General features: G+C 32.7%; 1 protein-coding gene across 1 annotated transcript in view; it reads right to left on the bottom strand.

Moving 5' to 3' along the window:
- Positions 1-19,665, bottom strand: part of LOC148953601 (uncharacterized) — a 40,170-nt gene that overhangs the window by 15,867 nt on the left and 4,638 nt on the right. The window contains exons 3-5 of the mRNA XM_089088024.1: positions 17,881-17,941; positions 10,239-10,582; positions 2,789-2,949 (exon numbers count right to left, since the gene is read on the bottom strand). Coding sequence (XP_088944150.1) covers positions 2,789-2,949; positions 10,239-10,378 — 301 coding nt within the window. The 5' untranslated portion in view covers positions 10,379-10,582; positions 17,881-17,941. The remainder of the gene's footprint in view (positions 1-2,788; positions 2,950-10,238; positions 10,583-17,880; positions 17,942-19,665) is intronic.

A 19,665-nucleotide genomic window follows, 5' to 3' on the forward strand; every position in this document is an offset into this window, starting at 1 on the left:
AAATGAAATACAAATATGAATTTGCTGTACTTGTGGTATTCTTTAATGATTTCAAGAAAGTTTTATTGTTTTAATTTTAATCCTTTAAAAAGTAGCAAATAATAATGGGACAATTTTTTTCTTTTACTGAGCTATGAGGAATATTTAGCTACCAGCTTATGGTTAGCATCCAGGCAGAAGAAATTTCTCAAAACCTCCAATTCAGTAAAGCATTTGACAATCAAAGGTACTTCTCAGTCACGACAAGATTTTAAAGGCTTTGCAATGCACCCCTATGAATAAGATTTATCATCCAGCACGAGCTTTTTATGGGATTAATCAAGACAAATCTTAAGTTATAAAGATAAAAATATTTAAAAGCTGGATTTTAGAGAGCATTGGGTTTAGAACCCTACTCAGTTTAATTTCTGCTCGTTTTGAGTTTGACTTATTTTAATTTCTATTTGTTTTGAATTTCTACTGATTTGTGCTAGTTGTATGCTATGTAGATAATTTAATTCTATTTTTGTTCATTTTTGGTTGAATAGAATTCTATACTTGTTTTTAAAAAACTTATTTTGTGCAAAAAGTTTTTCTGATTAATTTTTGTTAGTTTTATATTGACATAGCCTTCTTCAGGGAGAAAGACTGGGCCTATTCTGAAGTGAAACAACCATCCCTTCCATAAGAACCTTTAATACCCCCTGGGCATACTTTACAACCCTTGAGGTTATCATCCTCAAAAATATAATATCCATAAATTTCAACTACGTAGAAAAAATGGCTTTCTCAAATTTTATTGGATGTATTTGGGGAAATATTGCTTGTAAGAGGGGGGTTAGTTGTCCTCCTATCAGTTTAGACTAGCCTAATCATAAGGGCACTAGCCCTTTCAGTTTTCAATTGAATGAGCCTTTTTTAAAGTTCCTACAACATCATTTTCTAGAAAAACCTTATATACCGTCAGGGCATACCTTAAAACCATTGCCTTGAAGGCTGTTTTTTTTGGGGGGGGGGGCAGGGTGTTCATCCTCAAGAACCTAATTTCAAGGACTTTCACCTACGTTGAATAAAAAGGCTATCTCAAAATTTTGATTGATAATGTTTGAGAAAATATTGGGCGTGAGAGGAGGGTTAGTTGCCCTCCAATCACTTTTGACTATTAAAAAGGAAACTAACCCTTTTCAAATTTTAATCGAAGGAGTCTTTTTTCAAGTCTCTACGGAAACGCTTTCTATAAAAACCTTATATACCCCCATGATATAACTCACAATCCTTGCCCTGAGGAGTTTGGGGGGTTTGTCGTCCTCAAAATCATAGTTTCCAGAGGTTTCAAATATGTTGAACAAAATACCAAACTCGAAATTTTAATTGGATGGGGTTTTTGAAATGGTGGGTGTGAGAGGGGAGGAAGTTGCTCTCCAATCACTTTTGACTATTAAAAAGGGCACTAGCCCTTTCAATTTCCAATGAGATGAGCTTATTTGAAGTTTCTAGGATAACACTTTCTATAAAAAACCTTATATGCCCCTAGGTTATATCTTACTACCCTTGACCTGTGGGCTCTGAGGGGGCTATCATTCTAAAAAACCTAATTTCCAGAACTTTTAACTACGTTGAACAAAATGAATATTTAAAAATTTTGATTGTATGTGTTTGGGGAAATGGTGGACTTGAGAGTGTGGTTAGTTGCCCTCCCATTACTTTTAACAATTAAAAAGAACAATAGCTATTTCAATTTCCAATCAAGTGAGCCCTTCTTGAAGTTTTACGACAACACTTTCTGTAGAAATATTATATATCCCCAGGATATAACTTACAAACCTTGCCCTGAGGGCTGTAGGGGGAGTTTTGTCCTATAAGACATGATTTCAGGACCTTTCAAATACGTTGAACAAAATTTCTATATCAAAATTTTAATTAGATGTGTTTGGAAAAATGGTGGGTGTGAGAGGCAGGTTAGTTCCCCTCATATCCCTTTCAACTACTTAAAAGGACACTAGCCCTATGAATTTCCAATCGAATGAACCCTTTTTGATTTTTTTTTTATGAAAACTAATACTACTACTACTAACAAGTCACCGCAGCACCAAGCTACCTGAGGCCGACACAGCTACGCACGCTCCTCCTCCATCCCAATCACAGCCCTGGAGTTTGGGGTAGTTGTCATCCTGAAAAACATAATTTCCGGAACTTTCAACTGCTTTGAACAAAAATGGCTATCTCCAAATTTTGATTGTATACGTTAGGGGAGATAGTGGGCGTGAGAGGGGGGGGGGATTGTTGCCCTCCAATCACTTTAGACTATAAAAAGGGCACTAGCTCTTTGAATTTCAAATCGAATGAGTCGTTTTTATAGTTTTTATGACAAAGCTTTAAATAAAAACCTTATATGCTCCCAGGGAATAACTTATAACACTTGCCAGAATGACTGTGGGGAGGGAGTGTCTTGCTTAAACATATAATTTCAATAATTTTAAACTGCGGAAAACAGAATGACTATCTCAAAATTTTGATTGGATGTGTTTGGGAATATGGTAGGCGTGGAATGAGCGTTAGTTGCCGTCCTATCACTTTCGACTATTAAAAAGGGCACTAGCCCTTAGAGTCAACCCGTAATAAACGATATACTCCAGTAGGGGGTCTAGGATGGTCCATTGGCACATGCGAAACCCCTAAAATTAGGATCAACAGTTCAAAACTATGTTCTGAATCAGATAGTTTGCCTAAATTTTACTATTTTTTAAGCTTTCATAAATCAAAAAAATATTAGAAAACAAAGGAGGCTCTTATCAAAAATATCACTTACGAACACATCCATCATCATTGGCATAAATAAACCCAGTCGAACAGTTACATGTAAAATACCCATAGAAGTCGTTGCACACTGCATCGGTGTCATTATATTTGGCGCAAGGGTTTTCTACACAATCATCATCGTCTTGGCAAATGTTGTATTGTTCACGAAACCTTAAAACAGAAAAACTTAATCAGTTTGTTCATAAATATAAATTTTATAAAAAAGACAGTTTTCTCATTACCCTGAAAGTAAATCATCTACGTCATATTGAGAGACTCATTTTTTTAGAATAAAAGGATCTGAAAAGCTCCAATTACAGAAGCCAAATTCACCTTTCATGATTATAAAATTTGGGATGATAGAATAAATTAGGCAAATTGTGAAATAAAGCATAAATAAATTTATAACTTCATCTCATCACAAGATTATTACCGGTTATTCTGCTTATTGTTAATTGTTAACATGCAAGATTAAATTCAATGACAGTTTCTACATTATTAGTACATAAACTATTAAGTAGTATAGGAACTTATTCTATGTAAAAAATTTTGCATTCTCGTACTTCAACCTTTGTCTTTCTCATACTTGTAGTATACTCATGTGATTAGTTCCTGCTATATTTTGTTTTTGTAGTCAATGTTAGTGAACATGCACCCTACATAATCCATAATTGTATCTACATGAACTTAGAGCAACCTGAATGATTGAGTTTTATTAGGCTGCCATGTAGCTTGAAACGGATTTTCTATAACCAAGACTGTTAAAAAATCCATCCAGAAATTCAAAAAAAAGAACCATCTAAAAACAGAGAATGATCTTACTCAGGACTATTTACTCAAAACTAATTTGATTAAGCTAAACAATTTTGTGGTACTGAACTCTTGTATGAAAATAACCATAAGCACAAGTTTGTATTTGTTTTGCCAAAACATATCAAATGATGATTCTAAATTAGCTAAACGGCATATACATTACGAATTCATACCGTCGATACTAGACTGAATAGTTTCAATACAACTGTCGGATGAATGGAGGGTTATTGAATCTTTTTAAAAGAATAGGGGTTTCCGGAACCTAAACAATCTTAATAACTTTAATAACCTCCAATGCCAGAATGCAAATACCAAGAATACGGAAAAATAACCTGACAATTTAGGTTGTCTCTGGTAGGGTTTGAAATTAACTCTTAAATTTTTAAATGATATACCCGTTTGCTTAATCAAATTAGTTTTGAGTAAATAATCCTGAGTTTGAAATTAACTCTTAAATTTTTAAATGATATACCCGTTTGCTTAGTCAAATTAGTTTTGAGTAAATAATCCTGAGTAAGATCATTCTCTGTTTTGAGATGGTTTTTTTGGACCACAATGTAAAACTATATTTTTTTTACCACGCGGCACGCTTATGTATATGGATTCTCACTACCGCCTGTCTTCTAAACGCAGACAATTTGAGCCTTTTCTTGATGTCATGACGTCCAAGTGAACCTTTAATTAGTAGTAGTGCCTTTGTAAAATTAGGGCTTTTGCTGGACATTTCACTTTTTTCTCGGCTTGTCTTTAATAGTTCAGGTGGTGGGACAAACCTTTTTCTTTACTTCGGCTTGTCTTTTGTCATTATGAAAGATATATCACCGAACCTTTGTTTTTTTTTAATTTCTCAGGTGGACAGACAAAAAGTTCTTTTTCTTCCAACGATTTATCTAGTCTAGGTTTTTGATTTTGAAAGTATGATAGGCATTGATGACTCCAAAACCTAATAATCATCGCTATTATTTTCGATTTGTTTTATTCGTTTTATCTCGGCTTGTCTTTCGTCATTATGAAATAAATATAGCCGAACCTTTGTTTTTTAAACAAAGGTATGGTAGACATTGATGAAAAAAAATTATCACTTACAACAGGACTTTTCATTGGTAGTTGTAAGGGCTTCTTTGCACACTTTACTATATATTTTTTGTTCATTTTAAGGAGGCAGCAGAACGTTTAAGCAACGTTGTCTTTACACACGAGAAAATGCAACGTACAACAATCCATAATTAAGGACTGGAGTACTAAGGTTGGCGCTAACAGATTCAAAAGTTTGTCCTTGCGACTTAAGTATAGTCGTGGCAAATGCGAATGAAGTGGAAATTGATGTCTTTGAAAAGTATATTCAAGTTGACCTTTACTAAAGTCCACTGTGAATCGCGATAAGTTGATTTCTTTTCCTGATTTTCTCCCAGTAATTATGTTTGACTTAATTATATCGTTACATATTTCAGTAACAGTGAGACGGGTCCTATGACACACTCTATCTGTAATATCCAAGCTAAGCAAAAGCATAACTAACGTATTTTTCTTTATTTTTAAGTCATGTGGTGGTAAATCTGCTGTTTCTATTAAATTGAGGGATTCTAGACTATATTCAATGCCTCCTTCTTCTTTATATTTTTATAGAATCATAACTTTTATATAATTTGTATTCTCCTGGAAGGCGATCAGCAATTTTAGTATTTATTTTACTTGCTTCTTTATCGATTCAAGCTAAAATAACTCGATCTTTCATTAAATGGAAAGTCTGTTTAGACAAACATTCTACAAATACTTCCTCAATTAAATTACCACTGGAAATTATATTTTCTGGTAATTTAATTTTATTAAGTTCATTTTTATGAAGATTTCCATTTCCCAGTTTGAGGAAGTACTTTGCAAATGCTTCCTCTTCAGGCTCAGCTTTTTTTATTGATAAATCAAGTGTTTCACTGTGGTTGTTGGTAAACACTGTCGGAAATACACCTCCAGCAGCAAATATTTTCCCAAGAGATAGAAAGCTTGGATTTGCAATGGACCGCAACAACTGACCCATTATTTCTAAGCCATACTTAGGAAGCATGGATACTTTGTCAAGTAGGAAAACATATACTTGAGCAAACTTTAAACGTCTGCTTGAACCACGTCTTGTACAGGAAACAGAATCTGGGGAAATTGGAACTCTCAAGCCAAAGTTGCTGCTATTCCTGTATAAGCCAAACATTCTACTTTGTAATTTTCTTCTCTACGCAGAATGTGATTCAAAATCTTATAAACAAACGTTGTACCAGTACCACCTGGTCGATCTATGAAAAAAGATTATTTCCCAAAATAATTAGGATCATTGACAGCCTGTAAAATATTATCAACTATTTCAAGCTGCTTTTTATGCAAAAGCCCATACATACTATCTCAAGTAACAGCTTACTCACTAGAATATATAAATTTCAAACTTCGGTCATTTTCATAGGTCTCAATGTTTTCCAAGCCGTATCGTTCCACCCAAAAACTAACATTTCGACCTTCTATTGCCATCGTATTCAACTTCAATGCAATAATACGATAAGCACGCTCTACAGCAAGATCTTCAGATAAATTATTTCTTCTTGCATGCCGAATAAAATCCTCTGCCAACTGGTGTTTTGAATCTTTCCCAAAGAGCTTTTGGATCTGCAGGATTACCAAAAAAAATAATCTGTTTTGATGAATATTTTGCATTACAGAAGGTATTTTAGACAGTGTCAATTCTTCTAGGGCGTGGAACCACTGTTTATCGTGGAGTTCAAGGCCATGAGCCAGTCATGACTTTTCGTATGCAGATTGTACAACATTATCTATTGTTTTAAGATCTTCAAAACTTGTTGCATTCTTCATATGATAAAAAAGTATTCGTAAAAAGAAGCCCTCGAGAATGGCCACAAAATTCACGTTGTGAATTCGTCCAATGAAGCGTAATCTACGGATTTTTTTTCCATGCGCTGGTATTGCCATTCCATCTATAGTATTCAGGAATTTACCAATAATAGAGAAATCCCTGCTTTTCCATTTGTTTTAATGCCTTATTGTATGGAAAATACGTTTCCAACAATGAGCCTTGTTGTTCAATATCTATCTACTAACTCCTCTTGGGCTTGGCTGATATTTTGCAGTAGATAACATCATGTCAAATGAACATTTGAACGTTAAACGATATGGCTCTTGTCTGGATATCTTAACTGAATAGTCGCCAGCATACTTCAGTTGGTGTAATGGAGCGTCCGTCTACGAAGTTTTTTGTTCATTGTAAACCATGAACCGCTAATTTCCTACAATCTTTATTGAGGCACAATCATATCCCATGTAGACATATTTATTTACATACTTTAACAGGCCTATATTTCCTACATATTCGACATTTATGTGATATTAACACTTTTTAAGCATATGAGGATTATATGAGGCGACAAGAGAATCGTCACGAGTCATTCGGCGATTATTAGAACCTTTTCTTTAAATAGAATTGCCATGTGAAAATTCTTCTCTATTCATTTCTTCTAATTTGGGTAGATAACTTCTGAGACCACACTGCCTTTCCATGACGATAAATAAAAAATTAAATAAGGATAAAATCATTTTAATAGACAGTTATTTTCACAAACAGTGATAAAATTTCATCAGAAATGCTAGATAGCTCGGTCACATATGCAGAGACCGTCATATATATATATATATATATATATATATATATATATATATATATATATATATATATATATATATATATATATATATATATATATATATATATATATATATATATATATATATATATATATATATATATATATATATATATATATATATATATATATATATATATATATATATATATATATATATATATATATATATATATATCTTTTATAAACATATAAACCACAAGATTTTTTTATAAACATATAAATTAAAAATTTTTGAAGCATGTGGATTACTTGTAATGTTATTTTTATTTGATCATAAACTCATAGATCTTGACACATCCCTCCTCTGTAAGGACTACTAGATATACCAGAGCTAGAATAGCTTAGGTTGACAATTGTATCCCAGGAAAGACTTTCAATATTTCCAATTTGTTGGTTTTTCTTTAGGTAAGAAAAAAATTCGAGAAGAAAACTTTTCATAGAGAAGTAAAGAAAGATTGTAAAACCTAAAACAAGTAGGAATCATAAAATGGCAATAATTCAAACTGAAAACAAACTACAATATTTATAAGTGGATAAATGAAACTAAAACTGACTAAAAAACAAACAGAAAATACCATAATTAAAAGTGAGAATACGACCTTTATTAAGCTGTTTAAAGACTAGAATGTCTGGTGGGCTTAGGTGGGAATAATATCTATTTGAAATAGTTTTTTTTCTAATTCTAAGATTGAAAAGTATTCTAATAAATTTTTAGATTTTTCTTCTTATTTATCATTGCATTTCGAACAATCAGTCAAGTTGCATTACCTTAATGTGCAGACAAATTTCATCAACATTATTTTAATTGAAATAAATTTCTTGCAAATACGAAAGGAATCGAAAATAGAAAACAATTAGTGAATTATTGGTTTACTAGGCAATTCTAAATCTTGCTTCAACAATCGAAAGAAATTACCAAAGAAACTACTAAATTTTTATTTAAGAATTTTACTTACACTTCTATTTTGTATAATAGTATTAATCTAAAAGCTGACCAAAAATCATATTAAAATAAGAGTTTTCAGAACAAATACAAAAACCTTAAGATTTAAAGCAGGCAGAAAAGAGCCATGACAGTAAAATTTGAAACTGATTGCTGAAATGGAAACTTAGACAAAATGGAAAATTAGGCAACCCTTTACATTGTAAAGTTTGGGAGAATCTAAGAAATGAATTTGTAATAGAAAATGTCCCCATATGAAGGATACAGTTGTAACATTTAGTGGGCGCCAATTTAAAAAATAAATAAAAAAAGGTTGTGTCATATTTGTAGAAAATGACTGGAAAAATTTATCACTGTGAGAATCTAGAGACTCTTTCTGTCTACTTTTCTGTCTACTGCAGCAAAAGACACAAACTTCCATCAGTTTCCAGGAAAACTGTGTAAAAAACAATGGTAGAAAATAATCATATCATCTTGTTACCAAATAAGGACATAAAAGAAATAAATGTATAAAATCTAGTAACTAAAAATCTAAGCTATGCATTAATATATATATATATATATATATATATATATATATATATATATATATATATATATATATATATATATATATATATATATATATATATATATATGTAGATATATATGCTAAATATGAAAAACATTGGCGGGGATAAAGTTGTCTAGATGTATATTTATAATTATAAAAGCTTATTATTATGGTTCTGTAAGGGTGTTTGGGTATATTTATTCTTTAAGTGTTTCAACTTTGCTCACATATCAATAGAAATGTTATTTTTCTTCTGATTCTGAAAAGATAACTTTATTGTTTAATGTCTGCACTGTAGAGCAAAAATATCAAATCTAAGTATTCGCTTATAATAACATGAGAAAATACCTAAACAGTCACGATTCAAGTATCATAAACAACTTATTATCTAACAGTTCGAGGTAACGAACTGTGAGCAAGTAGCGAACTGGTACAATACTGACCTAAACTCTAAAAACTGGGTTATAGCAACGATAGATACAATAAAGGAATTTGTTTTTGTACTGATTCTAAGCATAGAAGATCTATTAAGTTTGACGTGCCCCATGAAAAGCTCCAAGTCTGAGAAAATTTGCGTTATTCTTTAAAAATAAACACTCCTAAAAAATCAAGAAATCTTAACAAAAATTGCAACATCAGCTTCAACCTACCAGAGAATCATATCAAGGAAATTTTAAGCTCTCATTTGCAAAAATGTAGAATTCTGTAATTTTGCCGGAAGAAAAATCACAGATGCGTGCTAAAGGGTTTGTTTGTTTTTTCTTTTCCAAGGGTGATCACATCGAACCACTGGGCCTAGGACATCGGAAGAGAGCTCATTTGAACAAAAATTTAAAGTTCCATTACCCATTTAATTTGTTCCCGAAAATGATCCAATCAAAATTTTAATATAACTATTTTGCTCAATTTAGTTTAAAGGTCAAATAAATTTGCTTTGGGGAAAACTTAACCCCACAGATCCCCTCGGTAAAGTCATTTTGTTATTATAGTTGTTTGTTAACCTTAATAAAAAATTTAGGAGAATATCAAAGGGAAAATTTTCTCAAAATGGAACCCTTTAATGTCCGAGAGGTAAACTTATATCCATATACAAAAAAATATGCTGTTTTTTAAATTTATCAGAAAAAAAAATATCTTTTTTTATTTTCTAGATCTGAAGTAAGACATGAGATAAAGCAGCCTCAATTCAAAAGTTTATTCTCAATAAGTAGATTGATGTTCTAAGACAGTAGTGTAAAAAAAAAAAAAAAAAAAAAAAAAAAAAGAATATAAAAGTAAATAAAAACGAAAATAAAAAACAAAATTGGTACCCATAAAATTCTTAGGAATACGTTGTGACTAGCTGGAGATTAATGAAGTGCTCATTTACGGGAAGCTTTTTTGGACACTAAAAATTATAATATACTTTTAAAGTAACAGTTGAAGCACTATAATGAAGTGACAAACTTACCCCCTGCTACAGGTACACTGCGGCACATTATTTTCAGAATCATTGCTGCATAATGCGTATTTGTCAAGTCCAGCAGCACATGTATTAAGTGTTGAACACGTAATAAGACTCTTTGAAATCTCAAGAGTGCTTAGGTCCATAGTATATGATGTAGAGTTTAATTGCTGACCAAGTCTGCTGTCTATGTCGTTGAGCAGCCCAGAAATATTAGCAGGATTTGTACCATCTGCCTGAACATTTATATAGAAAACTACTGTCACAGTTTCACTTGTTGAACCAGAAACTTGTTCAAGGAGGCCAAAGTAGGATGTGTGGTTGAAGTTGACAAACAAATCGTTGTCAAACTGAAAAATACACAGAAATTTAATCAAAATTTAAGGTCTTTGTAGAGATAGTTTTTGGGGTTAGCGGTACAACAAGTATTTCTTGGGAACTCCATAAACGATGAAAACCAAAAGATGATTTGTCTGGATACACACGACCGGAAAAATAATATTAAAGGTTCTTATTTTGACTAGTTCCTCTAGTTTGCGGTCATAGCTGCAACCAAGTAAAGAATATTAGATAATTATGACAAACTCTATTTATATTAATTTGATATATGTAAATAGCTAGTGGAATCCAAAGAAAAACGACTACAGCAGAAGTCTGGAATGAAATCTTACAAAGAACGAAGCGTAAACTGGGTTTTATACCTTCAGATCGTTATCAATGGTTAATCTATTTATCGCTATAGTATAATTTTCCTTTCGTTATTTTTATTAAAGGTAAATTAAAGGATGTATAGAACATGAAACCAGGAAAAACCTGTCAAAAGCCAATGATCGTTTAAAATTAAAGGAAATTACAATCTAGTGGTTACATTGAAAGTATCTACATGTAGATGGTTACATCTACAGTAGATAAATAGAGTGGATTTCTTACATTAAAAGCAGTATTCATCATTTACATTAAAAGCATTAAAAGCAGAATGTAAGCAGCATTGCTTACATTCTAAAGCAGTGTTTAGAGGTAATAAGCAGCGAAGTATAGCATGGTGGAAAATAAACTTTATAATTCTTGAGAGGTATACATTCATATGTAAAAAACGTCAAGGAAACCATATCCCTAATTCTATTGCTTAATGTTGAAAAAAAAAGAAAAAAAGGGAAATTTATTAAACGAAAAAGTTTATAACAAAGCCTTAAGTTTTAATCAACCACTCTGAGCCTGAAGACCTTGATATTCTGTATTTGAGGGTCAATTATTATAAAACTTCTAAATTCTTGATTATGAATAGATTCTTCCTAGCCTTAATTAGCAATGATTAACCACTTAAATACCCACACAGAAAACCTCATTTACATTTCAATAATCTAAATTAAGTACCTCGAGAGTAATCCCTTTACCCATGCATACTAAATTAAAATCCAATTACTCGAAACATAAACTCACATAATTCTTTACTATATTATATATCTTTGGAAACATCTAACCAATGTTTACATCCTACAAATCAAAGAGAAAAGCTAAATTACATTGACGGAGCAAAAGATGTTCGGACATCATGAGCTTGTCTAGTTCAATAATCATGGACCTGGTTTCCTCGCTAAAGCATAATATTAAAGCAAGGCAGCATAATATTACTATTTAAAATCCGACACATTAGCTTTATTCTACTGAAAAAAAAGTGGTACCATTATAGCTTTTTCATGAATTTTCTGGTAGAAGCATGGCTGCAAGCATTGCTTAAAACAACATAGCTGAATTTTGCAACACATGAAGAGGACAAAACTATAGAGAAAAAATATATAGCCTATATGGCAACACAGCACAACAATAAAAAAGATACGGATGCAAAAAAAGAGAAAAAAGCGTAAGAATAATCAGAACGGGAAATATATATCTCAACTAAAGTTATTAAGCGTTTTGCAGTGGGGTTGCATAGGTTGCATCAAGACATGGCCAATTGTAGACAGCGAAAAGCCAAGACAGATAGTCCAAGTATTTGAGAGGCAAATGTTTAAATGGCTGGGGCACGGGTAAATGGCAGGAGTTGCACAGGAGGTTGGGGTTGCGCAGGATTTCTAAACCACAGGATATTTCAGCGTTAATTACGTCAAAATGCATTTTGTAAGACAACGTTCCACTTAAATACCTCTTAAGTACCTAACGTCATTATTCCTGGGAACAGCAGCACCTTATAAAGTCAAACCTTGAATCCACGAGTAATTACTATTAGTATGACCATAAGCAACAAATGGTAACTTACCAAGGTTTATAAGTGGTCCTCACTAGTGTGCTGACGTAGCTAGAATTTCCATAGCTGAAATTCTATTTACAATATGTCCACATGGTAGTTCAACATTAGGACCATCAATACCATTACGAAATTCATTAATGTTTACAAGGGAAAATAAAGGCCGAGGGAAGATTCTTGTGATAATACAAGTTTGACATCTCTAAAGCCTGATATTTCATTATTTTCTGCCACACTGTGGTATTCTACCAGTGAGAAAACATTGAATGAATCCAAAAGCCTTGCCACGAATACCAGAAAGGCCAATTTCCGAATTAGTAACCTATTCTATGATTAACACAGTCTAATGCTTTTGTAATATCCAGGAGCAGAGAAGTAATATTTTATGTTATCATCTGGTGAATCGTCTATTGGTGTTGTTGGTTTTGGAGATTTTGGTTGTGAGAACCAAAACCCCATGCTCCGCTTACACATTATTATGAAAATGAAATTGGTTCTCATGTTAAAAATTTGGGCCTCCAAAACAGGGGCAATCTTGGCACGTTTAAGACAATCCAGAAACACACCTCTGGGAGCGCAGCGCATATTAATAAAAAAAAAAATTAAATTTGACTAAAAACAATCGAACTAAAAACAAACTTTTAAATAGCTTTTAATGGAACAATCCTAAGACTGGTTGCAGACGTAATTTTTTGTTTTAACTCCATCATTGTTACCAGCTTCAGGTGTTTTGAAAGGTCGGCCTCTTCTGGTTGATATCTCTCAAGTTAACTTTCCACAACAGTGCTAGACTCTTTCTCAATCATTTTCTTCGTAATTTCAGCAAAATTGACACACATCCGACTTGAGTAAATTGTGTCCCGGAGTCTTTCGTTTATATTTTTTTGTCCAGGTTTTTGCAGGACTTCCATCAGCTCTCTTTTTAATAAACCTTTTTTTTTAACTCTTCTCGGTATTATAGTTTTTCTTTCAAACTAACATATATTCAGAAGCGTTTTTTTTTCCAAATAGGTTTTTTTCATACTCTTCTTGTAAAGTTTTCGACCAAGGTTGGCTATAAGCACCCAGGCCAGGAGGGGGTGGTTGAGATCCCCTTATTAAAAATGACTCCTGATCACATTTTACGACTCGTGAATTTTTTTTTAAATTAATCCTTTATCCTTTGCACTTATCTACGGATACAAGCAAAAAGCTAAATAATAACGTAATAAATGCATGACTAAGAACATCTATATTTGTATTCGCCACTTCGTCAAAGTGGACCACCGCTAGACAATCTTGTTTAAGTCAGAGGCATCATTGAGGTGCTTCTAACTCACCAACATTATGAGAGTATGTAGAAACAACCATAAATGTTCTCAGCCAAGTGTTAACCAGCATGATCTTGCTAAATTTTCTTTTGGCAGTAGGTGATAGTGCAACCAATCTGCAATGGTGATTAGCTTGCTTAAGCTCATATTGCCGGATTTTTCTTTACCTAGGAGTTCTCTGAAGTAAGAAGTGCTGTGGCAAAACTGAAACAGAACTTCAGGCTCGACTTAAAAAGAAGTAAAATCTTATGTTCTGTCTAAGGTCACATAAAATGTTGTTGGTAGCTCAATATCTGGAACTGAAACCCCCTTGTTTAAAGGAAGATGAAGTAAGGAGTAAAATGGCTAAGAATTGAGAAGGCATGCTCTGAGATTATCTCCCGTCATTGTAGTCAACCTTTCAATCAGGATTCTAAAAGGCTGTCTATAGAACTGATACATTGAGATCTAAGCTTGACTCTAAGCTCGACTGTCAAAGTGAGATGATTTAAATCACCGACGATGATATTTGACAAAATCTGCCTTTGGAGTTTTTCTGCTGCTACCCTAATCTCGTAAATGATATTTTTTCATAGAAATGAGGCAAGTGATAGGCAAATTTGATGTATACAATCCTTTTCAGAAGGATGAAAGCTTGTACCCTTGTCCTTAAATCGGCCTTCTTTATGTGTTATTGTTTCGTAAATGTCCAAAAACTACTGCTTCAAACGAAATAACTAGTGCTTGTAAGGTTGCATATCTTGCAGATCACCGAGTCTGTGATGAGTTTTGGAGATCACACCTGTTTTCAATCGAAGAGAGTTTTTATTCAGGGTGCTAACATGCTTATTGGATGAAAAGAAAAGCGCGTATATGTCATCAAGGATGTTGAAAAGCTTGACTAACAAAAGAGATGAATTTCAACTATGTTCTATAACAATGTATAGTCAGTCGGCCTAGCAGGGAGGGAGGCAACGATCAAGAAGCTCAAATATTTTCCACTAGGTTTCATTAAACCGACCAGATATTGCACTTGAATAGTCGAAAGACTGGAAATCTTGTTTATCCAAAAGAATTCATCTCCTTGATCATGTTCCTAATATATTTTCTGTCATACCCTGTCCGATTTTTTTCTTTAGCATCGGTAACATCTAACAGTTTTTTTTCTAGGTGTCCCTTTCGAGATAATATGGTGGAGTATGATCAGAAGCTAATCAGGATGTGAACTTAAAATTTTGAAGGATCTGGTACCATAGCCAGCATCAGAGAATGAATTTCTGAGTCCGAGACTTCGGTGAGGATCTTCTCCCTGATCTCTGCTCAAAGAAAGTCAATAAACTCATTCTGAGGAACTGTGCGTGAATATGTAAATTTATATGATCTATACCGGGTATCGAGAGCTGCCCCATATCTTGCTAGATGTTGAAATGTTTGAACAAAGTTCCCGTTTTGTTCTTCAGTTTTTCTGAAGTGAATGCCCTGTCTCGTTAGGGTCCTTGCAACGTACAAAAAACGTTCAAAATGTTTCTGCTTGTCTCTTCACCTTTTGCTTGCTGCAAAACCATAGTTCGACTGCTTTTATCAAGTGAAAAATCCACATGACTGCTGTTATTAACAAAATAACAAAAACGAGACAAAGGTTGGCACTCAGAAGAGAAAATACTTGCCAGTTTTCCTCTATTTACTTTTACTTTGCTCTTCATTTTCTGTCATTGCCGCAGACTATCTTCCACTCAAGCTTTTTCGGATTGGTCGCCCCTAGGACAGCTAAAGAAAAGGAAACACACAAAGCGAAAGGAAGCATCTTTTTCGATATTGTATTCTAAGAACTGGTAATCCTCATACCATCCCAGACAAAAACGCCCTTGTATCATCTTTTATACAGAAGGATCTACTGGGAACACACTCTTCTTTGGTTGATTAGGACCACATGAAATAAGAAACTATTTTTGGTTTCGCTAGAGATTACCTTCCTTATTCCTTGATCCTTGTGAACTTTGTTTTCAAAATCGTCGTTGCAATTTTAAACAACAACTTCACTAATTTTTGAAATATTAAGAAGTTCTTCAATGCAATTGACTGTTAACTCTTTGCATAGTTCAAATAGAGAAGATGTATGTAAATTGTATTTCCACAAGGATGTATCTTACATTCAACATAAAATTTGTGCTGGACTGGCTTAAAAATGTCATTAGAGCCAGCAAATAATGATATAATATATTCTAGCTTGGTAACACATGTTAAAAATATCTTGTGGGGTTCTTTCATTTGAAACGTCTCGCCCTATGATTGACTTTTTTTTATAATTTGTGTCAATTGATTGCATGACATCAGAAATTACCATAAAGGGCCGGAAGCACACATTCGGAATTAGATTTATATAATTTCTCTTCGTTATAAGTTTTAACATTACTCATTACTTTCGTTCCTGGCAAAAACTTACCCACCAACTTGGATGATATATCCAAGCGTCTTCAAAAGCACTACCATCCGGGAGAAAAAATTTTGTGTGCCAAATGTTGATTGTCCTTCTCAAGTGTTGTGTCCGTCTCAACCTCGTATTGTAATTAGGCCTTTTTTTACTCTCCCGTGCACCCTTGCTCTGAAAGGGTCATTTGGGGCTCCTTTTATTTGAGTTATAATTACTTTTTCATTGTGTTTAGAGATTTATTGCCTTCTTTTCCTCTCTTAGACAAAGTTTTGACCAATACTCAGTTCACATAAGCTTGCTTCTTGCTTTTGGTTTGTTCATATTTTCTTGTCAAGCTTCAGTTGAATTTTCCCAAACTGCTGAACCAAAAACCGGAAATAAATCATATGAGAGAATAAACAGAACTTTAAGGTGAGTTGCTAGTATACCAGTCCAGTTCCTTAAAACATGGTTTAGTTTAAACGACTCTGTTCCAATTCAAAATTATTAAAAATAAAATGAAAAAATAAAATGAATTTATTCTATTTACATGCGAATTCGGTTGTCGGTTTCTACAAATGAAGCTAAGTAGTACCGAAATCAACCATTTCTGTACTGAGATTTTTTTCATGAGAAGGAAAATACAAAGCAGACTTTCTCTGCCCAAATCGTGTATCTGGCAACTGGATGAGGCCAAAATAAACGATTTAAATGGCTTCACAAAAAAATTGGCTATTTGGATATGAACGACCAGAAAAAAAAAAAATCATTCTTGACCATAAGCAGGTTTCAAAGGCATGAGTTGTTTCCAATCCCTTTAATATTGGTTTAATTTAAAAGGCTCTATTTAAAAACAAAATTAAAATTAAACGATGAAATAATTGACTCTATTCTATTTTTATTTCATTTCGGTTTTTGGTATCTACGATTGAAGTTGAGTTTTGTCAAAATGAGCCATTTCTGAACCGAGAAGTTTTAAAATGCCAATGTCTTTCCAGAAGGAAATACGATTAATACTGTCTCAGAATTGAGTACCTGGGATCTCAATGAGGTCAAAATATACGACTTCACAGAAACCAGAAAGGTGATTCACAAACCTCTCAACCCTCTCCCATTCCTTCAAGCCACCCCTGTATCTGACTTTTCTCTATTATTTTTGAGGGGAGATATAGTAATCCACAATTTCACGGGAATTTTCATATTTATCACTCCTTTTTTCCAGTATTGAAACAATTGGAATAATATCATACCATTTTCAAAAATATTCATTAATTTGTTTATTGTAATCTTCTTTTCCTACCATAGATTTTTAAATGTTATGAGTGTACCGTTGTTCGGTACCCCAGTTTTCTTGCTAATGAAGTTTTGCTTTCCAGGTTAACCTCTTTCGACCAATTCATGGTATACGATGACTCCATATAGATAAAAGCTCCCTATACTAAATTTACTCTGGTGCATGGCATGACCCTGGTGCATGTTTTAAATTTAAATCAAATCTTTCAAATTATCTCGAGCATAAAATGGTTCTACTAAGAATAAACGGAATAATAAAAAAATCCACGAGATACTGTGTATTTTACTCATTCTTATCTCCTCGTGATTACTATGAGATCTTAATTTACCCTATTTAATTTATTTTAACAGAAAAGAAGTCTAAGTTAACAAAAAACTATCGTTTTAAAAAATAAAAAATATTGTACTTACATTGCCCTCTATCTCAGAGCGAAGAGCAATATAATCAGTAGTAAAATTGGATGCAATGTCCCTGAAAAGAGAAAAGTCAATATTGATTCTGTGTCTGCAGCTAAAATTAAAACACAAGGGTTGTAAAACACAAGTTCAAGGATAGTCTTATAAGTCTTGCATACTTTATTTAACCAAAATATATAATTTATCACAACAAGATTCCTGGAAAAAGCAAATTTGTTATTTTGATAAAGAGACCCAAATGTAATTCTTCAGAAATGCATGAGGACCCACTTGAATTACGGCAATAACGCTTGTCAACGCTTCTAACACTGACAAATAATATCGCTTATCTGCCTTGTCTTGAGCTGGCTTTAAAGCAGATTATTTTAATGAATTTATCCTCATTAATATATCTTATAATAGAAGTTTAGAATTATGTTACAATTAGATAGATTGAATTTTAAAACTATGACTCTGATATTGTAAAATTGTATAGCATAAACCGTAAGAAATAAGCAGTCACTGTTGCTGTATTTTAAATTTTGTATCTTAAATATCACAATGTCTTAAAATGACTTGAGTTGGACCAGGGTCATTACTAGCCAAAATTTTGGGAGGGGAGAGGAACAAGAAATTTTACCGGCTGGCTGGTCATTTTTAACGATTGCTTTTTGTCAATAATAAGAATAATGTCCTTTTCGAGTAAAATATGTAAAGTCACTGAACGAGTTGGTATAAAATTTACCGAACAAGATTCAGAGTTTGGTATATATCATGTCACTATTTTAATATTCTTTGTCTTACCAAATGAAAAATTATGGAACAATCCGTAAACTCATGGCGGGAGTTTGTAAAACGGCTGTGTTTACCAACCAAGTCCGAACTTTCTGTAGATGACATGTCTGTATTTTCTAGGTTTTTATGTAACCAAACAAAGAATTTTATAAGTTGAGAATGTTAGAACAAAGAATTTAAAAATTTTAGAACAACGAATTTGTCTTACGTAACCGAAAAAAGAATTTTAGAACAAAGAAATTTTATATGCAACCGAACAAAGAATTTTCGTCGGAAAAGTCATGGTGCTTCACTTCGCGATTTTAACGACTTATTTACTTACCGAGTGACCTAGACATTTGTGGGGCTTTCCCCCACCCTATACTTGACACCCCTGAGTTGAACATCAGGAATATAAATTGGTTATCTTGTTGGATTTTTATTACTAATACGTTTTACAATAGGCGTTTCTGTCCCAAGCCAGCTACCATGGGGTCATCCAATTGTGACTGTACTTTTCAGTTGCAAAATTACCTTTCAATTGCTCTTCTCAATCCAAAAATTTTACTTTTTCTGAAAGCAAACTGCGCTAGTTGTCCAAAAAACAATAAACCAAATTTTTTAACTTACAAAAGAATTTTATTTTCAAGGGTGGGGGGAGGCTTAAAAAAAAACAATCAATTATTTTAGTATGAATCAAATTTAACAATAATATTATTCAATCACTATTATTCTATACTCAATAATATTCAATATTATTATATTATAAAATTGAATGATATTATTTAATCAATATAGTTAAATAAATATAATATTTATTATTCAGTCAATTATTTTATAATCATTTTATAATCAAATATAAACATTAGCAATTCAAAGCAAATTGTTCCAAAAATAGAACCCAGTTTGGTCCTGATTTTTAGTATTTTAAAGAAATATTTGATTATTTTGACGTTTCCAAATTTTTCAAATTCGCAATCTTTGAAAATTTCTATTACAGAATTATTTCAAGCATTTTTTATATAC

This window comes from Artemia sp. Qi Xiang Cuo, chromosome 4 (genome assembly GCF_049724085.1).
Source record: "Artemia sp. Qi Xiang Cuo chromosome 4, ASM4972408v1, whole genome shotgun sequence".
Classification (NCBI taxonomy): domain Eukaryota; kingdom Metazoa; phylum Arthropoda; class Branchiopoda; order Anostraca; family Artemiidae; genus Artemia; species Artemia sp. Qi Xiang Cuo.